Source organism: Hylobates moloch, unplaced genomic scaffold, assembly GCF_009828535.3.
Source record: "Hylobates moloch isolate HMO894 unplaced genomic scaffold, HMol_V3 SCAFFOLD_4, whole genome shotgun sequence".
NCBI classification, from domain to species: Eukaryota; Metazoa; Chordata; class Mammalia; order Primates; family Hylobatidae; genus Hylobates; species Hylobates moloch.
Genome location: NW_026652279.1, coordinates 27,145,308 through 27,173,180, shown reverse-complemented (window position 1 = coordinate 27,173,180; position 27,873 = coordinate 27,145,308). Strand labels below are relative to the sequence as shown.

The 27,873-nt window shown below is 44.7% G+C and overlaps 2 protein-coding genes and 1 pseudogene across 7 annotated transcripts in view; 2 read left to right on the top strand and 1 right to left on the bottom strand.

The window, feature by feature from the left end:
• The first annotated feature begins 31 nt into the window (after positions 1–31).
• Positions 32–24,276, top strand: FANCD2OS (FANCD2 opposite strand). Of its 6 annotated transcripts, XR_009213064.1 has the most exons (5): positions 442–589; positions 3,315–3,899; positions 19,753–19,861; positions 23,734–23,960; positions 24,065–24,276. XR_009213064.1 is itself a non-coding variant. In XM_058437257.1 (3 exons), the coding sequence occupies exons 1-2, from the start codon at positions 553–555 to the stop codon at positions 3,854–3,856; spliced, it is 579 nt and encodes a 192-aa protein (XP_058293240.1). In that variant the 5' UTR covers positions 442–552; the 3' UTR covers positions 3,857–3,899; positions 24,065–24,276. The 6 variants fall into 6 exon arrangements, 3 of the variants coding, with proteins under 3 accessions (XP_032005578.1, XP_058293240.1, XP_058293239.1); XR_009213065.1 differs by lacking the exon at positions 23,734–23,960; XR_009213066.1 differs by lacking the exons at positions 19,753–19,861; positions 23,734–23,960 and adding an exon at positions 12,288–12,312.
• Positions 442–27,873, top strand: part of LOC116466730 (lipid transferase CIDEC-like) — an 87,966-nt pseudogene continuing 60,534 nt past the window's right edge.
• LOC116466728 (Fanconi anemia group D2 protein) overlaps positions 6,055–27,873 on the bottom strand; it is a 73,464-nt gene continuing 51,645 nt past the window's right edge. The window contains exons 30-44 of the mRNA XM_058437253.1: positions 26,821–26,937; positions 24,368–24,496; positions 24,132–24,250; positions 21,057–21,171; positions 19,729–19,855; positions 18,464–18,557; positions 18,057–18,179; positions 16,593–16,686; positions 15,259–15,330; positions 14,191–14,229; positions 12,815–12,889; positions 11,904–11,978; positions 10,711–10,857; positions 9,158–9,253; positions 6,055–6,798 (exon numbers count right to left, since the gene is read on the bottom strand). Coding sequence (XP_058293236.1) covers positions 6,724–6,798; positions 9,158–9,253; positions 10,711–10,857; positions 11,904–11,978; positions 12,815–12,889; positions 14,191–14,229; positions 15,259–15,330; positions 16,593–16,686; positions 18,057–18,179; positions 18,464–18,557; positions 19,729–19,855; positions 21,057–21,171; positions 24,132–24,250; positions 24,368–24,496; positions 26,821–26,937 — 1,497 coding nt within the window. The 3' untranslated portion in view covers positions 6,055–6,723. The remainder of the gene's footprint in view (positions 6,799–9,157; positions 9,254–10,710; positions 10,858–11,903; positions 11,979–12,814; positions 12,890–14,190; positions 14,230–15,258; positions 15,331–16,592; positions 16,687–18,056; positions 18,180–18,463; positions 18,558–19,728; positions 19,856–21,056; positions 21,172–24,131; positions 24,251–24,367; positions 24,497–26,820; positions 26,938–27,873) is intronic.

Genomic DNA, 27,873 nt, shown 5'->3' with positions numbered 1-27,873 from the left:
CACGCCCCTTCTTCCCGGCGGGGAGTGGGAGCCTCTCGCACTCTCGCAGCTCCAGACCCTCGGCAGCTCCAGACTCTTGGCAGCTCCAGACCCTCGTTTACAGTTCAGGACCTCAGCTGCACTTTGGCGCTAACGCCCTGTTTCCCAGGTGGGGAAATCAAGAGATGGGGTTCCTTGGAATGGAAGTGGGGTGTGAAGGGGATTTCCTTTTTGGCCAGGAGAATCAGGTGTTCCATATCTGGGAGCTATTGAGCAGCTTGAGCAGACTTTGTAGGTTCAAGCCCTTCTAGAGTGGTTGACAGTGACTTCTGGGCGGTGGGGATGGGGTGAACCATCTTTAAACTTTGTGCGAAGTGGTGCAGGGACCTAGGTTTAGAAGCCCTCTCGTCCCGTGTTGGTTCTTCCGAATATTTAGGCTGACTCCTGACCTCAAGTGATCGGCCCGCCTTGTCCTCCCAAAGTGCTGCGATTGCAGGCCTGAGCCACCGCGCCGCGACCTAGGCTGGACATTTGACAAAGGCTTTTACTTCTACCTCTATTTCCTCTTAGAAGATGCGGCAAGAAAAGGATCCAGGGGGCCCGGACAATGGTTAGTATAGGGGGATTTGTTGATTTTCTCCAACTAGTATGTTTCTCATGATCTATGTAGGCTCTTTGCAAAGTACTAAGTGTTCAAATATCTGGGCTGCCTTAGAATGAGAAAGGGACACCCAAGGGACAGTTATTTATTCCAAACACCCTGTGAAAGGCTTCTGGTGCTTGATATCTTGACCTTCAGAGCACATATCCAAGACAGGGACTACTGTGGTACACCACCATGGCAAAGTGGGTGAAGGGTATGAATGCTGCCAAGCATATTTTTAATCCCATAATATGGGATTTAAAAAAGTATTTAATCCCAGGATCCTTTTCTTTTTTTTTTTTTTTTTTTTTTTTAAAGAGAGTAGCTCTGTCGCCCAGGCTGGAGTGCAGTGGTGCGATCTCGGCTCACTGCAAGCTCCACCTCCCGGGTTCACGCCATTCTCCTGCCTCAGCCTCCCATAGCTGGGTCTACAGGCGCCTGCCACCACGCCCAGCTAATTTTTTTATATTTTCAGTAGAGACAGGGTTTCACTACGTTAGCCAGGATGTTCTCGATCTCCTGACCTCGTGATCCGTCCACCTTGGCCTCCCAAAGTGCTGGGATTACAGGTGTGAGCCACCGTGCCTGGCCAACAATTCTTTTTTTAAAATGAACTTTTCTATCTCACAAATGGCAGTGAAGGTGTCAAAATTTTCACAGTATTTCTGGGGCAATTACTGGATAGGATGAGATCTGCTGCTATCTTCTGTGGGAGACGAAGGGGCAGAGAAATACACTTGGCTAGAAACAAAAGGGACATACTATGCCCACTAACAAAATAGGTACGTGCTAAAAAAAATTAGTTTCTGAATTTAGTAAAACTTCTTATATACTGGCAATGTTGAAGGAGAATGATGGAAAATTCTAATTTTACTTGCATGAATTTTGAGTTAGCAATATCCTCACAGCCCTTTTTAATCTTCAAAGGAAAAAGAAAATTAAGGTCTTATGGAACCAGTAGGTCTTTCATAGATGGAAAACAAACAAGTCAGAAAAACAAATTTATTTATTTATTTATTTTTTTGAGACGGAGTCTTGCTCTGTCGCCCAGGCTGGAGTGCAGTGGCGCGATCTCAGCTCACTGCAAGCTCTGCCTCCTAGGTTCACGCCATTCTCCTGCCTCAGCCTCCCGAGTAGCTGGGACTATAAGCGCCTGCCACCACACCCGGCTAATTTTTTGTATTTTTAGTAGAGACAGGGTTTCACCACATTAGCCAGGATGGTCTCGATCTCCTGACCTTGTGATCCGCCCACCTCGGCCTCCCAAAGTGCTGGGATTACAGGCGTGAGCCACCGCGCCCGGCCCAGAAAAACAAATTTAAAAACATACCCACACCTAGAAAAACAAAAATCTTTAACAATTTTTTGACTGGACTTTGGAAATGTTTTCTCCTCCCAGCCTGGTGCAGCTCCTCTGAGGTGGTATATAAATAACCCAGGGGTCTGCAAGTTGCTCCCTTGTGCTAGAAAATGCAGAGGCCTTTGGGGCCAGGAGATGATCTCAGTAATGAATAGTGAAAGCTAGAGTTGTTTGAAAGGAATAGCATAAGAAATTCTCAAAATAGACAATGCAAGAGGGCTTGTATAAATGCAGATTGCTGGGTCCCACATGGAGTTTGTTCTTGTTGGTCTGAGGTGGGGCCCCAAAAATGTGCATTTCTACAAGTTACCAAATGATGCTGAAGCTGCTACTACAGGGTTCATACATCGCGAACCGCACAATATTTTTTTTTTTAGACGGAGTCTTGCTCTTTCGCCCAGGCTGGAGTGCAGTGGTGCGATCTTGACTCACTGCAACCTCCGCCTCCTGGGTTAAAGCAATTCTCACACCTCAGCCTCCCCACGTACCTGGGACTACAGGCATACACCCCCACGCCCAGCTAATTTTTGTATTTTTAGTAGAGACAGGGTTTCACCATGTTGGCCAGGCTGGTCTGGAACTCTGACCTGAAGTGATCCGCCCACCTCAGCCTCCCAAAGTGCTGGGATTATAGGCATGAGCCACTGTGTCCAGCCACAAATATTTTTAAGACAGGACTTTTCTGAGCTTCTTCTAATCTCAAGTAATAAGGTCTCATCATGAAGTCCCAGAAGTTTCTGTCACCTCAGAAGATATAGATTCTGTCATTAGCAGCTAACAACACAGCATAGGTCCTAACAGTGGACCTATATTCATTTCAGACAAATCCATTTCCTCATCTATAAAATGGGTTAAGACCTACTTCCAAAGTCTTGTGAAAAAGTTTAATATAAAGTTTTAGTACACATAGCAGTTGCCAGATCAATACTTGTAATCATTCCCTACTTCCCTGTATTAGAATTACTAATACCTAGGCTGGGCAAAGTGCGTCACGCCTGTAATCCCAGCACTTTGGGAGGCCGAGGTGGGTGGATCACCTGAGGTCAGGAGTTGGAGACCAGCCTGGCCAACATGGCAAAACTCTGTCACTACAAAAAAAATAGTGAGCCAAGATCGCTCCACTGCACTCCAGCCTGAGTGACAGAGTGAGACTCTTGTCTCAAAAAAGAAAAAATAAAAGAATTACTAATATCCTAACACCTGTTGGAATCTATTCATGGGAACTATAGAACAAGTTTATGTCAATAGTGAGACAGAGATGGGAATTTGAAAGGCCATACTCTCATGAAAAGCATGTCAGGGAAATTCCATGCTCTGATTTCCCTCCTTTAGGACTGTCAATGGCAGGATACCAGCTCTGGTCACCATGGACCCCACTGGATGAGAGTTTCCAATGGCTGCGCCACACGACACCTACACCATCCTCCAAGCACCCATTCAGGGCCTCCCCCTACTTCCCACACACACCGTCCGACCTTGAAGTGCAGCTGTGCTTTCAAGAGGTCACTCTAGTCCTAGACAACCCATTCCTGGAATCTGGAGTGAGTCCCAAGTTACCCTGCCACACATCAGAGTTGCGAACGATGAACAACAAAGGACTGGTCAGGAAGCCCCAGCCCATCCGCCTCAGTGGAGTAGATTCTGTCTTTGGCAGGGTTATCACAGCTCAGCCACCAAAGTGGACCGGGACTTTCAGAGTTTCAGACAAGTCAGCCTTTTGCAAAATCATTAGCAGGGAGCACCAGTGGCCCACTGGACTGAAGGAGCCTCAGATTCAGATGACAGTGACTATGTGCAAACAGATGCTGCGCTCTATCCTCTTGCTGTATGCAACTTACAAAAAGTGCACCTTTGCCTTGCAGCACTCCAAGTAAAGGGTCCTCATTTGATCCCCATTTCTTCACACCATGCCCTTTGGTATGTACCCGAAGCTTACAGAAACCTGTCCATGTAAATGAAACTGTGACATTGTCCCAGGCATCTTGCTTTTGTTTCAAGCAGTGATGATTCAGGAGCCCCTTTCATCCCTTCCCCTCCAAAAAAGGACCAATGATAGAGAACAAGGAAGAACATTCCCATTGTAAGGTTGAACCATTTAGAGTCAAACTAGCATTGACATGTACATGTGATAACCATTAAACAAATGATATAAACCAATGAGCCTAGTGTGAACTCACATAAACACCTAAGGCCACAATGAATTGAGGGGAAAAGGGGTGTAGAGGAGAAAGACGTATGGATTTCTATGTACCAGGGGATGTCAAAAATCTATATATAGGTCAAGGATTAGTTTAAAACCTCCCCCGACCAAAACAATGAAAATAAGAAAAAAACTCTAACTAACCACACCCTAATACCACTGGAGTACAAAAGTGGGTAGAAATACTGATATTAAACAATACTTACAGCCTGGCAAGAAAGATCTTGGTAGCAGCACTGAAGCTAAGCCTAGGCTACATGGAACTCATGAGTCTCCATTTTAGCTGAAATGTACTCCTAATGTAATTTTGTAGCATTTTTTTGTTTTTTTGGAGACAGGGTTTCATTCTGTCATCACGGCTGGACTACAGTAGCATGGTCTTGGCTCACTGCAGCCTCAAACTCCCAAGCTCAAGTGATCCTCCCGCCTCAGCCTCCTGAGTAGCTGGGACTACAGGTGCGGGCCACCATATCTGGCTAATTTTTATATTATTATTTTTTTTTTGAGAAGGAGTTTTGCTCCTGTTGCCCAGGGTGGAGTGCAGTGGCGCCATCTCGGCTCACCGCAACCTCCGCCTCCCAGGTTCAACAATTCTCCTGCCTCAGCCTCCCTAGTAGCTGGGATTACAGGCATGTGCCACCACGCCCAGCTAATTTTGTATTTTTATTACAGATAGGGTTTCTCCAGGCTGGTCAGGCTGGTCTCGAACTCCCGACCTCAGGTGATCTACCTGCCTCAGCCTCCCAAAGTGCTGAGATTACAGGCATGAGCCACTGCGCCCAGCCATTAATTTTTGTATTTTTTTTTTTAGTAGAGATGGAGTTTCGCCACATTGCCCAAGCTGGTCTCAAACTCCTGGACTCAAGCAATGCCCTGGCCTCGGCCTCCCAAAGTGTTGGGATTACAGCGGTGAACCACCATACCTGGCCTTTGTAGTGTTCTTATAACTAGGTTAGGTATAACTCAGAAAATGGAAATAAACATTATGACAAAGTTAACATGAGTTTGATGCTGCTTTTTAATTTTATTTTGGTCTTTTTTATTTTTTTTGAGACGGGGTCTCGCTCTGTTGCCCAGGCTGGAGTGCAGTGGCACGATCTCGGCTCACTGCAAGCTCCACCTCCTGGGTTCACACCATTCTCCTGCCTCAGCCTCCCGAGTAGCTGGGACTACAGGAGCCCACCACCACGCCTGGCTAATTTTTTGTATTTTTTAGTAGAGATGGGGTTTCACTGTGTTAGCCAGGATGGTCTCGATCTCCTGACCTCGTGAGCCACCGTGCCCGGCTTTTTTTTGGTCCTATACTATCACACCAATCAAAAAAATTTTTAAAGCAGCCAAAACATTCCTTTTGACTTTTCTTTGGGCACTGACAAGAAGTTCAAGTTGGCCGGGCATGGTGGCTCATGCCTGTAACCGCACCACTTCGGGAGGCCGAGGCGGGTAGATCACGAGGTCAGGAGTTCAAGACCAGCCTGGTCATATGGTGAAACCCTGTCTCTACTAAAAAATACAAAGATTAGCCAGGCATGGTGGCATGTGCCTGTAATCCCACCTACACAGGAGGCTGAGACAGGAGAATCGCTTGAACCTGGGAGTTGGAGGTTGTAGTGAGCTGAGATGGTGCCACTGCACTCCAGCCTGAGCGACAGAGTGAGACTCCGTCTCAAAAAAAAAAAGGAAAGAAGATCAAGATCAAGTCAATCCTCTAGAAAGATCAGATATATCTCATCTCAAATGAAGTTGGTTCTTACAATAGAAGACATGATTTTAATCAGCAGAACTATGTTAGCACCAGTCTCCATTATTTCTCTGCACAAATCTCAATTCAATTCCACCTAATCCTTGAATAATGAAGCAAATCCAGAAAGATAAATGAGGCAACTGAGGCAGAACTTAGAATTTATTTGTAAAATTGGTACAAGCCTAAGTTCTACAATAAATCAGAGTTTCAAAACTAGCTCCCAAAGTCCAGAATCATGACTCAGAGATTTTACTCTGCAGTGTAGCACAGCTGGGTTTATCCAAACCAATAAATAATGCTACATTAGAATCCTGAGCCAGGGACTGTGATGATGTTAGACAATCCATGATGTCCACAAGTTAATAAAGCCCCCACTTTAAGAACAAAATATGGCTGGGTGCGGTGGCTCATGCCTGTAATCCCAGCACTTTGGGAGGCTGAGGAAGGTGGATCATGAGTTCAGGAGATTGAGACCATCTGGCCGACATGGTGAAACCCCGTATCTACTAAAAATGCAAAAATTAGCTGGGCATGCTGGCATGTGCCTGTAGTCCCAGCAACTCAGGAGGCTGAGGCAGGAGAATCGCTTGAACCAAGGAGGTGGAGGTTGCAGTGAGCCGAGATTGCAGCACTGCACTCCAGCTTGGGAGACACAGCGAGACCCTGTCTTTTTAAAAAAAAAGAGGAACAAAAAAGGATCCTTCCAGTAAGAAAGGCAAACAGCGGATTTCAAACTCTAACACAAAATGATCACAGGCTGGCAGAGACACAGAAACGGGCAACAATTTATCTGGGGTCTAATCAGAGTCATCATAACTTTCATCACTATCTTGCTCCTTTTCTCCAGCACTTACTTCGTCTTCTTCACCATCCTGAGGGGCAAAGAATAAATAAATATTTTAGGTTACTGCTCTGGGTGACCTCTGGAATACAGCTCCTAGAGGATTCACAACTCTATTATTAACACTGTTAAAACTTTTTTTTTTTTTTTTTAAAGGATCTTGCTCTGTCACCAGGCTGGAATGCAGTGGTGTGATCTCAGCTCACTGCAACCTCTGCCTCCTGGGTTCAAGCGATTCCCCTGCCTCAGCCTCCCAAGTAGCCGGGATTACAGGCATGCGCCACCACGCCCAGCTAGTTTTTGTATTTTGGTAGAGACAGGGCTACACCACATTGGCTAGGCTGGTCTCAAACTCCTGACCTCAGGTGATCTGCCTGCCTCAGCCTCCCAAAGTGCTGGGATTACAGGCGTAAGCCATTGCGCCCGGCCCAATTTGCATAATTTTAAACAAGCCATGGTCCTCCCGCTCTACTGCATGTATATGACATAGGAACAAAGAGGGCATTCGATATAGAATGAAATATTTATTACAAGTGGTGGTATGGCAGTGCACGGTGGCTCACGCCTGTAATCCCAACACTTAGGAAGGCTGAGGCGGGTAGATCATCTGAGGTCAGGAGTTCGAGACCAGCCTGGCCAACATGGTGAAAGCCTGTCTCTACTAAATATACAAAAACTAGCCGGGCATGGTGGTGGGCACCTGTAATCCCAGCTACTTGGAGGGCTGAGGCAGAATTGCTTGAACCCAGGAGACAGATTGCAGTGAGCCGAGACTGCACCACTGCACGCTAGCCTGGGAGACAGAGGGAGACTCCGTCTCAAAAAAAAGAAGTGCTGTGCTGGTGTATCTCAACAGGAATCCAGTATAAAATTCTGTTCTGTCTGGCTTGCAATACTAGTATGAGAGATCTGCTTAGGGGAAAGTACCAAACTAATAGGATATTGTCTGTCTCAAATTCTCTGAGAAAAAAGTAGAAGGGGTATATTATACAAATAAAACTGGAGACCATGTAAATAAAATAACTTTTTTATTTTGAGACAGGGTCTCACTCTGTCATCCAGGCTGGAGTGTGATGATGGCTCACTGCAGCCTGCACCTCCTGGGCTTGAGCAACCCTCCCACCTCAGCTTCCTGAGTAGCAGGGACCACAGGCATGCGTCACCATGCCTGGCTAGCTCAAAAAATTTTTTCTGTAGAGATGGGGTCTCAGGCTGGTCTTGAAATTCTGGGCTTAAGCGGTCCTCCCACCTCAGCCTCACAAAAGTGCTATGATTACAGGTGTGAGCCACCCCACCAGGCCAGACTTTTCATACTAAATGATCTTTCTGGATCAGACTCAAATTGCATTACAGACAGAGGCCCCACAGCTGGGGTTCTTAAATCTGAGCTTTTTGGTGTCTATAACCTACCTGAATTGTGACAAAATTTTATAAATGTACTTTTTTTTTTTTTTTTTTCCGAGATGGAGTCTCGCTCTGTTGCCCAGGCTGGAGTGCAGTAGCGTGATCTCGGCTCACCACAACCTCCACCTCCCGGGTTCAAGCTCCTCCCAAGTAGCTGAGACTACAAGCACGTGCCACCACGCCCAACTAATTTTTGTATTTTTAGTAGAGATGGGGTTTCACTATGTTGGCCAGGCTGGTCTTGAACTCCTGACCTTGTGATCTGCCCACATCAGCCTCCCAAAGTGCTGGGATTACAGGTGTGAGCCACCACACCCAGGTTTATTTTTCATTTTTTTGTGGAGATAGGGTCTTGTTATGTTGCGCAGCTTGGCCTTGAGCTCCCAGGCTCAAGCAATCCTCCTACCTTGGCCTCACAAAGTGCTAGGATTACAAGCATGAGCCACTGCGCCAGCCATGTATACATTTTTATTTAGCTTTCTTTAAATTGTCAAAAGCATCTGTACCACAAAAAAGCGTAAGAACTTCTATTTTTATTTCAGTTCTCTAAGGTGGCAGCTTCTGACTCTGTGCTTTGGCTTTCACCAAATGCTTTCACATTTCTATTTTTGTATGTTTCAAATGTGTTTAAATGGTTTAACTCATTCTCCTCAACACTCAGAAAATACTTCGATGACTTCTCCCTTATAAAATGGTTTCAGATATGAATTCATGGAAAATGAGAGGCTATAATGCAGAGAATTGTCAACTCTATAACAAATGCCACAACTCAAGATACTCAGGAGCGATTCTAAGATTGTGTGTGGTTGTTTTTTCTGGGTCCCACAAAATTATATAAGCACAGAAGCTGTTATGGAGGGAATGGAAATGGGCATAGAAGCATTTGACAATAAACGTAAGTGGGCAAAGTTCTGCTCCACCAACTTAGAACAATTAACAAAATGCAACCATCAGTGCCAGACTCTGGTTGCCTTTTCCAGAGATACCTCAGTGGCTTTGCTCTTGGAGGCCTGGGATGACATGTCATCCTCACTCTCATCTGCTGTGCTCTCCTGGGAATTTTGGGACTTAATCTCTTCACCCTAAATATGAATGGACCAAGAAAATGGTGGGTTATAATGATCACCTTTAGGGTAATAGGGGAGAAGGTTGAGTTTACAGGCAATACAAAGGAAGATATTTTAGCCATTCAAAACACAGTCAAACATGGATACCAACTTGTGATTCAGCATCTAGAGGAGGGATACTCAACTCCAGGTTTCTGAGATGTCTGTGGCTCTGATACAATAAGTAATGTAATGAAAGGTTCATCTTAGCATGCTAGTATCACACTACATTTTAAAAGGCTAGATTGTATTGGTGACTCTAAGTTGATGCTGAACATGGTTCTAAAATTTCCCAAATACCTTAAGGTATATAAGCACCATCATACCCACCACGAATGGCCATGCGGAGGCTAAAGGACAGTACAGTGAAGTGGTTTAAGAACATCAACTCTGGATTTGGGACTGTTTGGACTCAAACCCTGGCTCCACTCACTTACTGTTGAATGACATTAGGTAAATTACTTAACTTCTCCGAGCTTCAATTCTTTTTTTTTTTTTTTTTTTTTGAGATGGAGTCTTGCTCTGTCACCCAGGCTGGAGTGCAGTGGCGCAATCTCGGCTCACTGCAAGCTCCGCCTCCCGGGTTCACGCCATTCTTCTGCCTCAGCCTCTCCGAGTAGCTGGGACTACAGGCGCCCGCCACTACGCCCGGCTAATTTTTTGTATTTTTAGTAGAGACGGGGTTTCATCGTGGTCTCGATCTCCTGACCTCGTGATCCGCCCGCCTCGGCCTCCCAAAGTGCTGGGATTACAAGCGTGAGCCACCGCGCCCAGCCTCTGAGCTTCAATTTTTATGCAGAAACAATAGTATCTGCCTCATAAGGTTGATGTGAAGAAAGGAAGCTAATTCTCTGTGGTGCTATTTTATATATTTCATATATAACTGACTATAAGACTCAGATATTGTAAGCATGAAAGAAAAGGGCTTATACTACCCTATCTGAAAAATGTTGTAACTCCAAAGTAGTATTATAAACAACACAAGATTTCAGCTAATCAGGCAACTAAAAAACCTTATAAATGCTCATTAGTTAAAATTAGAGATTAATTTGTAATTTCCCGAATAAGACAGATTGGCTTAGGGGAAAAAAATAACAAAAGAAATGTTTGTCCCTATACGAAAATGTTATTATGAATCTACCCTCAGTGGGGCTTAAAGGAGCCCCTCTGGCTGTGGAGAGAGGTTTGTACTGGTCTGACTCCTTTATGTCTGAGGCATGTTTTGGTGCCTTGCTGCCTAAGATGAGGGGTGCAGCCTGTGACCAGGGCCCATGAGCAATGTACCATAACTTTAAGAGTTAAACAGTCACAGACTTAAGAGAAAAGTAGCCTTACTAAGAGACAAGGGCTTAGGTGACCTTCCTTACATGCCATCTGATGCTGTCACAGAGAGTAAGAGTGGGGGATTATCACTAGCAGGATCCAAGGCTTACCTGCAAGTCCCGGTTTTTTAGATTGCCCAGCCAGAAAGCCTCTCTACAATTGTTGAGTGTGAGCATAGCTTTGACTCTGCAAACTAACAGTTCCAGGGTCTTTTTGAGCAGAGGCACATGTTGGGTGAGTCTCGTGTCCTGGTGAATCTGAACGGAAACAAATAACATCCATCTTTTGTGAGTTCATCATCATGCCTTCACATTTCTTATAGAAACCTTTGAATATTGAATAAGAACACAAGCCCTGCCAATATGGGCCAACGGTACGTTCCATCAAACAAGAATAGTTTGGCAGAGTAATCCAAAGAGAATGGGAGCTAAAGAATTCAAAGCCTAGAAGACATACCACCAAACACCTCTAGTTCCTCTTCATATCCCCTTACAGGCCGATCATCAATGAATTTACCTAAAATATTCTTGAATATATATTTTAATGATATTAAACAATAGAGTAGCCCTGTTTAGCTAAGAGAATTCCTTAAACATTCACTGTTCAGCCGGGAGGCGGAACTTGCAGTGAGCAGAGACTGTGCCACTGCACTCCAGCCTGGGCTACAAAGCGGGACTCTGTCTCGAAAAAAAAAAAAAAAAATCACTGTTCAGGACCTTATAAATTTAGAACCAGGGGAGGAAGTAACAGAAACTGGACTCAAGAATCATTTGGTTTGCCAGTGACTGCAGAACTCTAGGGTCCTGTGTTCATTCAGACAAAACGTGACAATACCTCATTAACTATAAGAAGGCTTCAAGTGGAAAAATCCTTTAATGCTAAGATGTTCTCATAAGACATAGATGCGCTCCTTGAAAATAAGTGGCACAGATGAAAGCCTCTACAGATGGCTGCTTTAGAGCCACCTCCTGTCTCCTGCAGGATCATCACTTACATCACAGTCCTGTCACCTAGAGGACTTTGCAGAAGTAAACATATATCAGCATTCTATTTCTGTCACCCAAGAAGTTTCTAGAGGAAAAACAGCTTTGGAGTTTGAATCAAATTTCAGATGCAGAGATTACCCTCTAGAGGACTGCCCAATCTCAAGGAGCAACTAAGGATTTGCTCTGAATAAACTGCCTTTGGACAGACACAGTCCCAGACATAAAGGAAGAAGGACGGTAGCCCGTGGATCCCTCAATAGCAACAGCAGATTAAGCCAACAGGCAGGCTGCTGATAGAACCTGCTCCCCCTTCTTACCTTGGAATGCCCACACAGGTGATGAAGCAGCCTTGTGTCCAACTGGAAGGTTTCCAGTAAGCTCAGAACATCTTCCTATAACCGATAAGTTTATAAATGCTCTATGAAATGTCCTGATTTCATTTTAGATTCAAGATACCCTTGCAATCAAAAGCTCCAAAGAGGATAAACTCTGCAGGTTCCAGCCTATGCTGATAATCATCTTAATTTGCCTGTCAAATAGGAGGAATAGCGGCTACCTCTTATTCTCAACTCTCCCATTTCTGTCCCTTGTATAAATCTGAGAGTTATAAGACCTGCATTTTAGTTTTACATAGGTTACCATGTCTCAGTTTTCCCATCTGCAACATTAGGATAAAATACCACCTTCCCTTTCTCTTTCAGGGCTGTGAGGGACCAACCAAATATGGTGAGTGTTTTGTTCAACTTGCTAAATATGTACAGGAAATAATGTGATTCAATCCTTACTTCATCACTCTAGCCCTGGGTGCCACTGGCTAAAAAACTGTCAAGACTGTTCATTACCACAGCAAAGGGTTTTATGACACAAATGAGCTTTTTTTTTTTTTAAATCATTTCTGAGAGTATACCTACAGAAGCATAAAGGAATAAGCAAATGACACACTGATATATGAGGACCTGAGAGTGCAGTAGCACAATAAAATCAGGCTAAAAGGAAGACCACTGTCAGATCTGGAGAAGAAGTAGAAAGGTGGGTTTGATCCAGAGTGGGTCTGAGGAGTTCAGCCTACTTTGGAATATTCAGTCCGATTTGGGGATCTCTGGCTATAGCTGAAGTGGACCAGAGGAGCCCAGGTAGAACACTCCCAGCCCCACCCAGGAGTCACCATGGACATATCTTCTGAGCAACTCTTCAGTGCATATCTTTGTTCTCTGCTCTTAGCTCTTACCCGGTGTTTTCTAAAACTGAAGTCTAGGAGCGGCATACATTGCTTCAGAAATGCTTCCACAAAGAGACGTCCGTACTGAAGAAGAGAGACACACTGTTATCTCTAGCTGAGGTATCTCACTGAAAGACCCCTGAGGCAGAATAGCCTCATCCAGCCCAAGGGTTTTATTTTCTTATTTATATATATAGAAAACAAATTGGGAAGGGTCCAAAAGGTTTATTTGGAGAATGTAACTTAATACAAAAATCAAATAGGCCTGTTAACTAAGCCCCAGAATTAGGCAGACTTACTTACCTACCACAGATACAGTCGATGGACAGGGAACTTGCTCAGCTTAGGAGTGAGAGCATAGAGGAGTAGAGGGGAGCTCTGAGGATAGCTTACTCCCAAGAGGGAAAAACTGGGTAAAGCTGAGGAAGCATATGACCAATTTCTGAATTTCCCAATCAGATAAATCACTCCTCTCTCCAACTCGCCCATCTCCCACATTGCGCAAGGGTGGAGTAAAAAGGGAGAGTGACCAGTAGATAACAAGAATGGGGCACCATCCACTTGGAAGGAAACTTGAGGAGTGGGGAAGTAGCATTCTCCCCATAACATTCCGACTGGACTTCCCATCAAATCTAGGGCTAATACAGGCTATTCCCACAAAAGAGAAGTTTGGCAATTATCAGGATATCAGATCCCACATTTGTAAGGCCACCTATAGACTTTAAAGAAGAATCATCTGCCGGGCGCGGTGGCTCACGCCTGTAATCCCAGCACTTTGGCAGGCCGAGGCGGGTGGATCACAAGGTCAGGAGATCGAGACCATCCTGGCTAACACGGTGAAACCCCGTCTCTACTAAAAAATACAAAAAAAAAAAATTAGCCGGGCGAGGTGGCGGGCGCCTGTAGTCCCAGCTACTCCGGAGGCTGAGGCAGGAGAATGGCGAGAACCCCAGGGGGCGGAGCTAGCAGTGAGCAGAAATCGCGCCACTGCACTCCAGCCTGGGCGACAGCGAGACTCCGTCTCAAAAAAAAAAAAAAAAAAAAAAAAAAAAAAAAAAAGAAGAATCATCTACTCCTCTTTCCTCCCTTTTGCCTGGTAAGGAATGGCAGGGAAGGTAACTACTGCTCCTAAACTCAACTGCCCTGAAGCCATTCCTCCTAATACTAAGATTCTTACCAAAAGTTTTCAAATTCATGGGAAAACTGGCTTCTCCAATCATCCAACTAGGGTGGGAAAATGTATCCATTGCCTTCCCTAAACTGGCATAGATTCTGGAAACTCTGGCTTGTGGGCAAGAAATTGAGCAATTTATCTCAGCTGAGGTCCTCTCTAGAGTGATCCACAGGAAGAATAAATATGAAACAGGACTCAGTAAATCTCTCACCTTCAAACATACATGCAGAACAGGATGACTGTCAAATACCTGGAGAGGTGAAAGACAAGAAACCAAGTCTGAGATCTGCTCCTTTGAGCACTCCAGCCTCTTTCCCACTGCGCAAAGCACAGCTTGGTGCTGTAGAGAATTCTAAAATGGAGGAATATCAACATTTAAATTAATATTACAAAGCAGAATAAAGTAATTATGACAACTGAAGTTCAAGAAAAGGAAGAGACGAGCAAAGAGAAATAAACTGATTCCAACTGGGAGTGTTGAGAAGATGGCATTATTAGAGGTCCAAAACCTTGATCTGAAGACTTAAGAAAGACTGGATGAGGCTGGGCATGCTGGCTCATGCCTGGTATCCCGGCATTTTGGGAGGCTGAGGCTGGTGGATCACTTGAGTCCAGGAGTTCGAGGCCAGCCTGGGGAACAGAATGAGACCCTGTTTCTACAAAAAATAGAAAAATTAGCTGGGCGTGGTGGCATGTTCCTGTAGTCCCAGATACTCCAGAGGCTTAAATGGGAAGATTCTTGAGTCTAGGAGGTTGAGGCTGCAGTGAGCTGTGATCACCCTACTGCATTCCAGCCTGGACAACAGAGTGAGACCCCACCTCAAAAAAAAAAAAAAAAAAAAAAGACATGAAAGAGGTGGAAAGGAGAGACAAGGACATTCTAGGCTGGGGGAACAAGCTGAGCAAAACCACGATGGAGTGGGTGAGAACACAGTGTGTTTAAAGGAGAATGAGGGCATTCCGGGTTAGAAGAGGGAATGTGAGCTTAGATCATAGAGGAACCAAGGCAAGGTGAAAAAGTGAGGGAATTACAGATGGAAGGAGTCATTAAATAGTATTGTGGCATAAGTAGAAGGAAGGAAGGAAAAGACAAAAACGAATGCCTAGTGAGAAAAGGGGTTATCCAGGATGGGTAGGGGGACAAAGGAAGAAGACGACTCAGGGAGAGCAGGCCCCAAGGAAGAGTGGGAAGAGGAGCAAGGAGAGTCCATTTTGGAAGCCAGGACACTTGGTTTCTGCAGTTATTTGGTGAGATGGGTCAAGGAGCCTCCATACTCACCTTTATCAAGTTGATAAGGATACTGAAGTCTCGAACAGCCATGTTCCAGTAGAGGAGTTTCTCTTCATGAATCTGGGGCAGCCAAATATATGGGCACCTCTGAGTCACAGCCAAATACTTCCCTTACTGTATTCCCACTAAGATATAGTTCTTGAATTACATAGCTATACAGATATTTAAGCCAATTACCCTTAGATGTAGCAACCAGTGCATCCACAAGATGGTTCTGAGGCCTGCACATGTTGTGGTAACATTAGAACACCTCATAGGGTCAGACTTTCTAAAAAGTTTCCTCTTCAGCAATTTCCAAGTAAGTAAAAGCCTTTGCAACATATACTGGCCATCAGACCAGGTGCAGTGGTTCATGTCTATAATCCCAGAACTTTGGGAGGCTGAGGCAGGAGGACTGCTTGAGCCTATGAATTCAAGACTAGTCTGAGCAACACGACAAAACCCCGCCTCTACTAAAAATAGAAAAATTAGCCAGGCATGGTGGCGTGCACCTGTGGTCCCAGCTATTTGGGAGGCTGAGGTGGAAGGATTATCTAAGCCCAGAAGGCAAAGGCTGCAGTGAACCAAGTTTGCACCACTGCACTCCAACCTGGATGTCAGACTCAGACCCTGTCTCAAAAAGAAAAAAAAAAAAAAAGAAAAAACATATACTGGCTGTAGCTTCTCTGCTTCCCTATGCTAGCCCTTTCTTTTACTTGTCTAGCTCCGTTCTGGTTAGCAGGCTGCCAAGATCCACAGTATCTCAAACAGGCTGGCTTACCTCATGCCAGTTAGCAGGAGACAAACTGGGAAGTGGCCAAGGAAAAGACAGCCCTTTCCTCACCTCTAACTGGAGGGAAAGGAAATTAAACTAGGAACTCTTTGAAAAAAAATCTTGAATCTCAGAAACTCAAAACAAAACAAAAACAAAAAACAGCTTAGGAGAAAACTTGGACCCAAGAAATAGAAGAATCAGCAACTACCACCGGGCGCAGTGGCGCACGTCTATAATCCCAGCACTTTGGGAGGCCGAGGTGGGTGGATCATGAGGTCAGGAGTTTGAGACTAGCCTGGCCAACATGGTGAAACCCTGTCTCTACTAAAAAATATAAAAATTAGCCGGGCGTGGTGGCGCATGCCTGTAATCCCAGCTACTCAGAAGTCTGAGGCAGGAGAATTGCTTGAACCCAGGAGGTGAGGTTGCAGTGAGCCGAGATCATGCCACTGCACTCCAGTCTGGGCAACAGAACAAGCAAGACTCTGTCTCAGGAAAAAAAAAAAAAAAATCAGCAACTTCCAAGTAATCCAAAGTCCACTTCTTGAAGTGACTATATCTTACTCACCTGCTGCGAGTCTGCTGCTGTGCCAGGCTCAATTTTTTTCACTGTCTTCTCTAGTTCAGCCATCATCACGCGGAAGAAAACAACAAAAGTGTGCCTAGAAGATGGGAAAAGCATGTGTGCCCACACCATGATGCACTGCTTAGAACTACCTGGGAAGAACCAGGAACCAAAAGTAGCTTCCTTCCCTACCTTTCTAAATGTCCTTTTACTAGGGTCCTTAGTAAGAGGATGGGGGAGTGGAAAGGACTCAGTAACAAGCCCAAGAAGATTGCCTATCAAACAATGGAATTAACTTTATGAAAGGAGGTGTTATGGTAGTATGGAAAAAGCAATGAAGTAACAGTGAGAAGATCTGAGTTTGAGTCCTGGTTCTATGTTTATTTTATTGCACGTGTAAGCTTGAGAAGTTCCCTAGCTCTCATTTTCCTAGCTCTCATTTTCCTCAACAGTAAAATAGGGGCAATGATACCAACCTCACAGAATTATCAAAAGAATCAAATGAGATAAAGTGAAAGTGCTTTATAAACTGAAAAGACTACAAATGTTAAGGTAACTATTGATATTCTGAGACACACACCCATTAAGTGAGACATACATGTGAGCACCCTGTTCTCAAGATGGCTGAAATATCTCAGCTGGGCACAATGGCTCATGCCTGTAATCCCAGCACTTCAGGAGGCCAAGGCAGGCAGATCACCTGAGGTCGGGTTCAAGACTAGCCTAACCAACATGGTGAAACCCAATCTCTACTAAAAATACAAAAATTAGCCAGGTGTGGTGGTGGGTGCCTGTAATCCCAGTTACTTGAAACGCTGGGGTAGGAGAATCGTTTGAACCCAGGAGGTGGAGGTTGCAGTGAGCTGAGATTGTGCCACTGCACTCCAGCCTGGGTGACAAGTTTTCTCAAAAACAAAACAAAACAATACAAAACAAAAACCACCAAGGTCCTCTCAAATGTATTAGCTGAGAGCCCTTGAAAGGAATGCATAACAGACTCTCTTTACTAAATGAATGATTATATCTACTGTCTATATCAGAATTAGATGAGGAGGAGCAAGGCAGTTGTGTGGAAGCTATATACGTTGGACAGTGTGATTATGATTCTTTTTTTTTTTTTTTTTTTTTTTTTGAGATGGAGTTTCGCTCTTGCTGCCCAGGCTGGAGTGCAGCGGTGCGATCCCGGCTGACTGCAACCTCTGCCTCCCAGGTTCAAGCAATTCTCCTACCTCAGCCTCCTAAGTAGCTGGGATTACAGGCATGTGCCACCACACCCGGCTAATTTTTGTATTTTTAGTAGGGACAGGGTTTCACTATGTTGGCCAGGTGGGTCTCAAAACTCCTGACCTCAAGGTGATCCTCCTGCCTCAGCCTCCCAAAGGGCTGGGATTACAGGCGTGAGCCACCGTGCCCAGCCTGATGATGATTCTATCTTAAGAGAAAAACTGGAGGAAAGAACTCCCTTACCTGGTCAGTGTGGGGAATGTGGAGGAAGATGCATCTTTAGGAGAGTTGATCAGTTCTGGGATACCAACACCAGCAATCTCCTCTATGGCCTTCAGAATGCTGTCTGTGTGCTCCAGGTAGATACTGCATTGAGAGTCAAATATTTGACCCACTGATTAACAAAGTAGAATACAACTGCAGATTCCCCTAATTCCTCTATGATCTGAATTAACAATAAGCAGTTAGCTGACAGTATAAAACAGAACCAGAGGATCTTAAGATCCACATGTTCCAAATTGTGTTCATTTTTAACTACTTCATTGTTTTCAAATTCCCACTAAAAAGGTCATTTGTCCAGTCTCTGACAAACAACAGTAGCAAAATAGAAAAAGGCTATTTGGCTCATTGGAAGAAACCACACATCTCACCAGAGCAAAGCATGGAGATGGTCATTAGAGATGTTGCTCTTCTCTTTATCTCCACTTGGCCACACCCGACAGAGGAATTGTCTGGCAAGGGAAGCTGTTGGAAAAGAAGACAAAGGAATCTTATATATGGGAACTTGACCTCATTCTTGCTTTTCAGGCTTTTGAGGATGATTATTGATCAAAAGGATCATTAGTTTAGATTTACTAAGACGTTCCCGGTCTAACAGGCAACTTACAAAAAGCTGTCATGTTCCTCATCCACTGGCCCTTTTGCCAGACATAAACTCATTTGTCTAAGGCTCAACACATCCCACCTCAACCCCATCCTGAAACACACAAACATGCAAACATGAACATAAATACAGACACACAGAGAAAAGGAATGCTGCTGGGCAGTGGGAAGACCAATCTTGTTCCTCCTGGGCTGGCCAATAGCAGTGGTCACCACCAAACCTTCCCCTTTTAATCAACAGGGAAAAATAAAGGTTTGTTTTGCATTTTTATCTTGCTTTCTGATGTGCTGCCAACTAGGATGAGCTGCATTCTAAGAGCTATAATAAAAGACAGTTTAAGAAAGAGGCCAGGGCTGGGCACAGTGGCTCATGTCTGTAATCCCAGCACTTTGGGAGGCTGAGGCAGGTGGATCATGAGGTCAGGAGTTCGAGACCAGCCTGACCAACATGGTGAAACCCCGTCTCTACTAAAAATACAAAAATTGGCTGGGCATGGTGGTGTGCGCCTGTAATCCCAGCTACTTGAAAGGCTGAGGCAGGAGAATTGCTTGAACCTGGGAGGTGGAGGATTGCAGTGAGCCAAGATCGTGCCATTGCACTCCAGCCTGGGCAACAGGGCGAGACTCTGTCTCAAAAAAAAAAAAAGAAAAAGGCCAGGGAAGAGGCTAGTATTTCTTTTACACTTGAACCTGATTTCTCCTTTATCTCCTACTTTATTAACCTCATGATTTATGTCTCGTTTTGTCAAATATCTCAGATAATTTTTTTTTTTTTTTGAAAAGGAAGAACATGATTAAACTTAAGCCAAAGAGAAAACTATCTACTCAGCTTGTCTAACCAAACTCAGACTAAGCAATTTTAGCAGAAATCAGTCAGGTTGTTCTGGGAAAATGACCTTCTTGGTATAGCAAGAGGGCCTGTCCAAGGTTATGTGGGGATTTACATGTAAAAATGTCCTGGGAAGCCCCAAGTTTACAAGTGTGAGACATTAGTCCTATTCATTAAAAAAAAAAAAGGATCTGGGCCCATCACCAATTTTTTGTTTGTTCTGAGTAGAAGCTGTCGATTTCTCCAAAATAACCATCAAAAGTCTGATGAGATAAAGAGCACACTGGAAACTGGGAATGCTTTGATGGAAATTCTGCAAGTAATGGAAGCTCTGGCTGTAAGGAGACAAGAAAAACAAACAAATGCAATAGTATCCTATGTATTACAGATATATTTAAATCCACATGACGTGCCCAAGTCCCTTTAAGTGTCTGATGGCCTAATCAGAATCCTCCTTATTTTCAGGTGCTTTAGTAGCAACCCTCTTCAAGCATCTTGGTAGAAAACCATACCTTTGTATGGAAAAAGCCAAGGCAGAAGACAGCCCCATGGATAGAATGTTGGCCTTGAAGGGGTCATGTATGCTGAGAAACCCAAGCACCACGCTAATATGTACAACCCTAGAGAAATTATTTGCTCTTTAAAGCCTTAGGCAATATACTGAAAATAATTTTTAAAATCTGGGTTCACAGGCCGGGCATGGTGGCTCATGCCTGTAATCCTAGCACTTCGCTAGGCTGAGACAGGCAGATCACCTGAGCTCAGGAATTAGAGACCAGCCTGGCCACATGGCGAAAACATCTCTACAAAAATATAAAAATTGGTTCGGGGTGGCAGCATGTGCCTGTAATCCCAGCTACTTGGGAGGCTGAGGCAGTACAATCACTTGAACCCAGGAGGTGGAGGCTGCAGTGAGCTCACTCCAGCCTGGGTGACAAAGTGAGACTCTCAGAAAAAAAAAAGAAGAAGAAATAAGGTCCTGACCTATAGACAGGGATGATAAGCACTGACTGCTGACCCAGTGATGGTCTAGGTTATCAAGGGAAATGAGAGAAAGACCAAGTCACTCTGACTGAAGGGGGAGGGGCTGAAAGCCATGCCCCTGAGATCATGTCACTTCCCTTGTCCACTGCCTACCCCTCAGCCACATAAGGTCTTCCTACAAGACAAGGGGAAAGAAACAGGCTATCAGTGATAACGAGCTGCTGCCTAATTACCCAAACCTGCTGGGAGACAGTAGGTCCCTGGATAATCAAGAGTTGATTACAGATGGTCAATGTTTTCATCATTATTACTTGAAAAGGCTGAGTTTATGGGCTGATGCATTCATGAAGATTTAGCATGATTATTCAAGGTTTCTAATACTTCAGGATTTATTAGAATACATAGATGAGAACGCTTATATATGAGGAGAGTAGCTGAAAATAATTTCCTTTACAACTACTGAAAGACATCCAGGTTATTTTAAAGAAAGTTGCCAATCTTGTTCCTAGGAGTTTCTTGGGACAACAATCTTGGCTATGTAGTATGACTCGCCTGAGTAGTTCCTCCAAAGGCTGGCTGTGTTCTCCCTGTTTCAGTCGGCTATTAAGGACGTGGAGGGCTGAATACAGTAAATTCTGATTTTCAGGTTGAGAAAATCCACTCCTAAGGAAGTCAAGGTAAAAGGGGTTAGCTTAGTTTCTGGAAAACTACTTGGATAGTATTTAAGGATCCTGGCCTCCAGTTTGTACCATCAATAGTTTAACGGTTTGAAAAAAAGAATTGAGAGGTCGAGCGTGGTGGCTCACAGCTGTAATCCTAGGACTTTGGGAGGTTGAGGCGGGCGAATCACGAGGTCAACAGATGGAGACCATTTTGGCCAACATGGTGAAACCCCATCTCTACTAAAAATACAAAAATTAGCTGGGCGTGGTTGCAGGTGCCTGTAGTCCCAGCTACTTAGGAGGCTGAGGCAGGAGAATGGCCTTAACCCGGGAGGCGGAGCTTGCAGTAAGCTGAGATCGTGCCACTGCACTCCAGCCTGGGCGACAGAGCGAGACTCTGTCTCAAAAAAAAAAAAAAAAAAGCGTATGTCCACCAGGGTCTGGTACGAGAATATTTTTAGCAATTTAGCCTGTGGTTTTACATAGTATATTCTAAACTTGTTTCCCATGCTTTTGTGTGTGTGTGACAGACAGAGTCTCACTCTGTCGCCTAGGCTGGAGTGCAGTGGCGCGATCTCGGCTCACTGTAACCTCTGCCGCCCAGGTTCAAGCGATTCTCCTGCCTCAGCCTCCTGAATAGCTGAGATTACATGCGCCCGCCACCACGCCTGGCTAAGTTTTTGTATTTTTTGTGGAGACGGGGGTTTCACCGTGTTAGCCAGGACGGTCTCGATCTCCTGACCTGGTGATCCGCCCGCCTCAGCCTCCCAAAGTGCTGGGATTACAGGCGTGAGCCACTGTGCCCGGTCAGTGGACATATGCTTTCATTTCCCTTGATTAAATACCTAAGGATAGAATGGCTGAGTCACATGGTAGGTGCATGTCTAGCTTTTTAAGAAACTACCAAACTATTTCCCAATATGGATGTACCATTATAAAGTCCCCCTAGAAGCATGTGAGAGCTCTAGTTGCTCCACCTTCTCACCAACACTTGGCATGCTAAGTCTTTTTAATGTAGCTATGCTAGTGAGTGTGTTGTGCTATCTCACTGTGCTTTTAATTTGCATTCCCTTAAGAAGTAATAAACATCCTTTCATGTATTTATTTTAATTGTTGTTTTTATAATTTTTAGAGATGGTTTATTTTCTGTGTTAACTTCGCTGGGCCATGGTGCCCAGATTTTTCTTTTTTTTTGAGACAGGGTCTGGTTCTGTTGCCCAGGTTGGAGTGCAGTGTTGCAGTCTTGGCTCACTGCGACCTCTGCCTCACAGGCAGAAGCCATCCTGTCATCTCAGCCTCCTGAGTAGCTGGGACTACAGATGCATGCCACCATGCCCAGATAATTTTTGTATTTTTTATAGAGACAGGGTTTTGCCATGCTTCCCAGGCTGGTCTCAAACTCCTGAGCTCAAGTGATCCACCCACCTTGGCCTCCCAAAGTGTTGGGATTACATGCATAAGCCACGATGTCAGGCCCCTTTCACATGTTTATTTGCTATCTTTAAGTCTCTTTGATAAATTGTTCAAATTTTTTGTCAGGCACTGCTTTTAAGTACTGAGGATATAAAAATGACAGACAGCTGCCTTCATGGAGCTCAGAGTCTAGCAGGAAAGACTGATGAACAAGTAATTATAATAAAATGAGATTAAGTTTTATCACGAACGGATACCAGAGTGTTAGAAGAGAACTGGGGGTTAGAGAGGCAGGATAGATGCTTAAGTTCAGATCTCAAGAGATGTGATGAGTCAGAAAAAGCTGGGGATCAAGAAAAGTGGGGGTCCTGGCAGGAGAATGAACATGTGCAAAGCCTCCCACGTAAAAGCTATATAGGGTGCTCAAATTAATTCAGTGAGGCTGGAGGCAGAGTATAACATAATAAGTGGAATAGCAGGAGTCAGAAGAAGACCTAGAGGCTAGGTAAGAGAGTTTTAACTCAAGAAAAATCTAAAAGCCATCAGAAATAAAAATTGGGATAGGATCAAATTGGGTTTACGTTAGGAAGATCACTCTTACTGCCATGTGAAGCATGGACTGAGAGAGGCCAAGTGTGAACCTAGCCCAGTCCAGGTTGAGAGATAATGGGAGTCTGGAAGCAGTGGAGAAACAGGGACAGATGGCTATCTAGATGTTAATTATAACAGAAAATAAAATCAACAGGATTTGGCAATCAGACGTGGGAAAAAGACGGTGGCGAGCAGAGGGAGGGACAAAGAATAACTCCTGGTTTCTGGTTCAGGCAACTGGTGGTACCATTTACTAAGCCAGGCAAAGCTGAAGGAGCATGCTAGGGATGACATGTTCCATTTTGGATGTGGAGTGTGAGGTGTCAATGACACATCTAAGGAGTTGTTGAGTAGGCAGTTGGATATAAATGCCTATAGCTCAAAAAATAAATTTTGGCTAAATTTAAGCTTGGGTAGGATTGACCAGAAATCTTGTATAATGAGAACAGAGAGCCCAAGGCCTATCCCTGAGGAACAAAAGTATTTAAGGGGCACACCTCCCTTAGTTCTACTTTTGTCCATGTTGTACCTTCCACTTCCTTCCTTTATGTCTCTAAAGGCCATGTACCCTTCTGGGGTTCCCTCGAGTCCCACTGTTTCCATGAAGGTATCATGGAATAGCCCAGCTCACAGTGTTCAGCTCGTCACCAAACAATCTGGAATTGAAGCATGCTAAAGGAAACTGGACTGAGGATCAGATGGCCACATCTGTTATACATCAGCTCATCAGCAAGTCACCTAATCTGTCAAACGGGTTAACAATAGTGGCTCCAAAGGACTCAAAGGGTACAAGATCAAACGAAATAATACAGACAAAAACACTCCCACAAAATTAATGAACCATATTCACATAAGATTTTTGAACCTTTTCTTTCTTTTCTACATTTCAGTGCCTTGGTGACTGTCAAGTAAAAGCAAGTATATACTCATTTCTCTCCACACTTCCCACATACTTACCAAGCAAAAAGCCCATGAAAAATCTGCAGCAGCCTCTGATAGCAGGAAGACATTATGTGGTACTCCTGAACTTTCACTCCTGGTCCATCAACTACACTGTGATTCTCAGCAGCTAAACACTAAAAATAAAAATGATTTTAGGACAGTTGCTTCAGTAATTGTCCTCATTTTCCTTTTTCTCAGCCAAAAATGAAACCTCATATTTGCTTAGCAGCTTCTAAGTCTAGGCTTCTGACCTGAAAATAGTTGTGAATGTTCTCCAGGTGGTTACACATTGGGGTCAGCAGTTGAAAAACACAATGAACAATTTCTTGGGCAGATCTCTGTTGGAGATGTGAGAATCCAATATTCCGGCTTCCTTTGTTCTATAATAAATTCAGAGTTATGAGTGAAGAAACTGCTGGATAGCTTCTCAGAAACTAAGGGTTCACAATGGAGTCAAGTCAAACCTGTGTCACCAGGTAGGAGCGGATGGGAGAAATGAGCTGTTCACCTAAGACTATATTCTGACAGAGGGATAAAAATCTTGCTCCATCTTCCAATAACTGAGAGATGGCTTTTGTAGAGTAGGAACAGTGATTGAGACATATAGCCCTATCATAAATAATCAGATAAAGGTCACATAAAAGTAGAAATCATTTAGGTTGACAAATGTAGAGCAATAGACTCCTTCTTATAATTTTTTTTTTTTTTTGAGACAAGGTTCTGCTCTGTCACCCAGGCTGGAGTGCAGTGGGACGATCACAGCTCACTGCAGCCTTGAATTCCTAGGCTCAAGTGATCCTCTCACCTCAGCCTCCTGAGTAGCTGAGACCATAGGCACATGCCAACAAACATGACTAGTTTTTGTATTTTTTGTAGAGATGGGGTTTAACCACGTTACCCAGGCTGGTCTCAAACTCCTGAGCTCAAGCAATCCATGATTGGGCTCCCAAAGTGTTGGGGTTAAAGGCATGAGCCACTGTGCCTTGCCTCCCTCTTATAATTGAAAAAAAAAAAAAAAAAATGTAGAAGCCTGGGCAACATGCTGAAACTCTTCTTTACAAAAAATACAAAAATTAGCTGAGTGTGGTGGCACATGCCTGTGGTCCTAGCTACTCAGGAGGCTGAGATAGGAGGATTACTTGAATCCCGGAGGTGGAGGTTGCAGTGAGCCAAGATTGTGCCACTACACTCCAGCCTGGGCAATAGAGCAAAGCCCTGTCTCAAAAAGTAGAGCCAATAGTGAATACAAAGAAGAATGAATTGCTGGGCACTGTGGCTCTCACCTGTAATCCCAGCACTTCAGGAGGCCAAGGCGGGTGGATCATTAGGTCAGGAGTTCGAGATCAACCTGATGAACATGTTAAAACCCTGTCTCTACTAAAAATACAAAAATTAGCTGGGTGTGGTGGTGCGCACCTGTAGTCCCCAGCTACTCAGGAGGCTGAAGCAGGAGAATCACTTGAACCCAGGAGGCAGAGACTACAGTGAGCCGAGATTGCACCACTGCACTCCAGCCTGGGCGACAGAGCAAGACTCCGTCTCAAAAAAATAAAAACACATTTCTTATTCCAAGTGCCTTTCTATTTTCTGTTTCAGACTTCCTTTTTTTTTTTAAAATTTCTGAGACAGAGTCTCGTTCTAATGCCCCAGCTGGAGTGCAGTGGCATGATCTTGGCTCACTGCAGTGTCTGCCTCCTGGGTTCAATCAAGTCTTCTTCCTCAGCCTCCCAAGTACCTGGGACTACAAGCATGCGCCACCATACCCGGCTAATTTTTTTTGTATTTTTAGTAGAGACAGCCTCTTGCCACGTTGGCCAGGCTGGTCTCAAACTCCTGACCTCAGGTGATCCACCTGCCTCGGCCTTCCAATGTGCTGGAATTACAGGTGTGAGCCACTGCACAGGTAGACTTCCTTTTTTTTTGTTTGTTTGAGACGAAATCTGTCACCCAGACTGGAGTGTGGTGGTGCGATCTCGGCTCACTGCAACCTCTGCCTCCCCATGCCTCAGCCTCCCAAGTAGCTGGGACTATAGCTGCGCCACCATGCCTGGCTAGTTCTTTTTGTATTTTTAGTAGAGATGGGGTTTCACCATGTTGGCCAGCTGGTCTCGAACTCCTGAACTCAAGTGATCTGCCCTCCTCGGCCTCCCAAAGTGCTGGGATTACAGGCGTGAGCCACCACGCCCAGCCTTCAGACTTCCTATTTAAAGCAAGATGAGGCCGGGCGCGGTGGCTCAAGCCTGTAATCCCAGCACTTTGAGAGGCCAAGGTGGGTGGATCACAAGGTCAGGAGATTGAGACCATCCTGGCTAACACAGTGAAACCCCATCTCTACAAAAAATACAAAAAATTAGCCAGGTGTGGTGGCGGGCGCCTGTAGTCCCAGCTACTCGGGAGGCTGAGGCAGGAGAATGACATGAACCCGGGAGGCGGAGCTTGTAGTGAGCCGAGATCACACCACTGCACTCCAGCCTGGGCGACAGAGCGAGACTCCATCTATAAATAAATAAATAAATAAATAAAAATAAATAAATAAATAAATAAATAAATAAATAAATAAATAAATTGCCTGGCAATACAGCTGCACCCATGCTACCCAGTGACCCAAACACAATGCCAAAGAAAGTGACAACTTTTTCATTATAATACCTCCTTTGTTCCCAAATCCACTAAGCCCAGGTCCTATGCTTCTGCCTACACTAACCTTGAGAAAGGGGACTCTCCTGGCAATAGGAGGTGTCAGCATACTCTCCAGCTTCTGGGAGAGATCTTCCAGCAAGAAAAGCAGCTCAGGGGGCCCAAGTTGCACAACTTCTGTAGCCTGTCACATGGAGGAAAGGATTAGTTCCAAGAATGTCCTAGTCATTTCATGATAATTTTCTTCTTTCTTTTTTGTAAATGTGCAGTGGCAAGATCATAGCTATTCCAGCCTTGAACTCCTGGGCCCAAGTTATCCTCCCATCTCAGCCTCCCGAGTAGCTGGGACTATAGGCACATGCAACCATGCCCAGCTATTTTTTTTTTTTTTTAATTAATAAGAAATGAGGTCTCACTATATTGCCCAAGCTGGTCTCAAACTCCTGGGCTCAGATCATCCTTCTGCCTCGGCCTCCCAATGTGCCAGGATTACAGGTATGAACCACCACACCTGGGCCCAGCGAATTTTTAAATTTTTTTATATAGATGGGGTCTCACTTTGTTGCCCAGGCTGGTTTCAACCTCCTGGGCTCGAGCAATCCTCCTGCCTTGGCCTCCCAAGGTATTGGGATTATGGACAGGCATGAGCCACCACACCTGGCTATTTCATGTTAATACTTCCCAATGGATGAAAAAAAAAATTTTTTTTTTTTTGAGACAGAGTCTTGTTCCGTCACCCAGGCTGGAGGGCAGTGGCACGATCTTGGCTCACTACAACCTCTGCGTCCCCGGTTCAAGCAATTCTCCTGCCTCAGCCTCCCAAGTAGCTGGGATTACAGGTGCCCACCACCATGCCTGACTAATTTTTGTATTTTTAGTAGAGATGGGTTTCATCACGTTGGCCAGGCTAGTCTCAAACTCCTGACCTCAGGTGATACGCCTGTCTCAGCCTCCCAAAGTGCTGTGATTAGAGGCGTGAGCCACCGTGCCCGGCCGGGTAAATAATTTGACTTTTATTTATTTATTTACTTATTTTTGAGACAGGGTCTCGCTCTGTTGCTCAGGCTGGAGTGCAATATTGTGTTCACAGCTCACTGCAGCCTCAACCTCCTGGACTCAA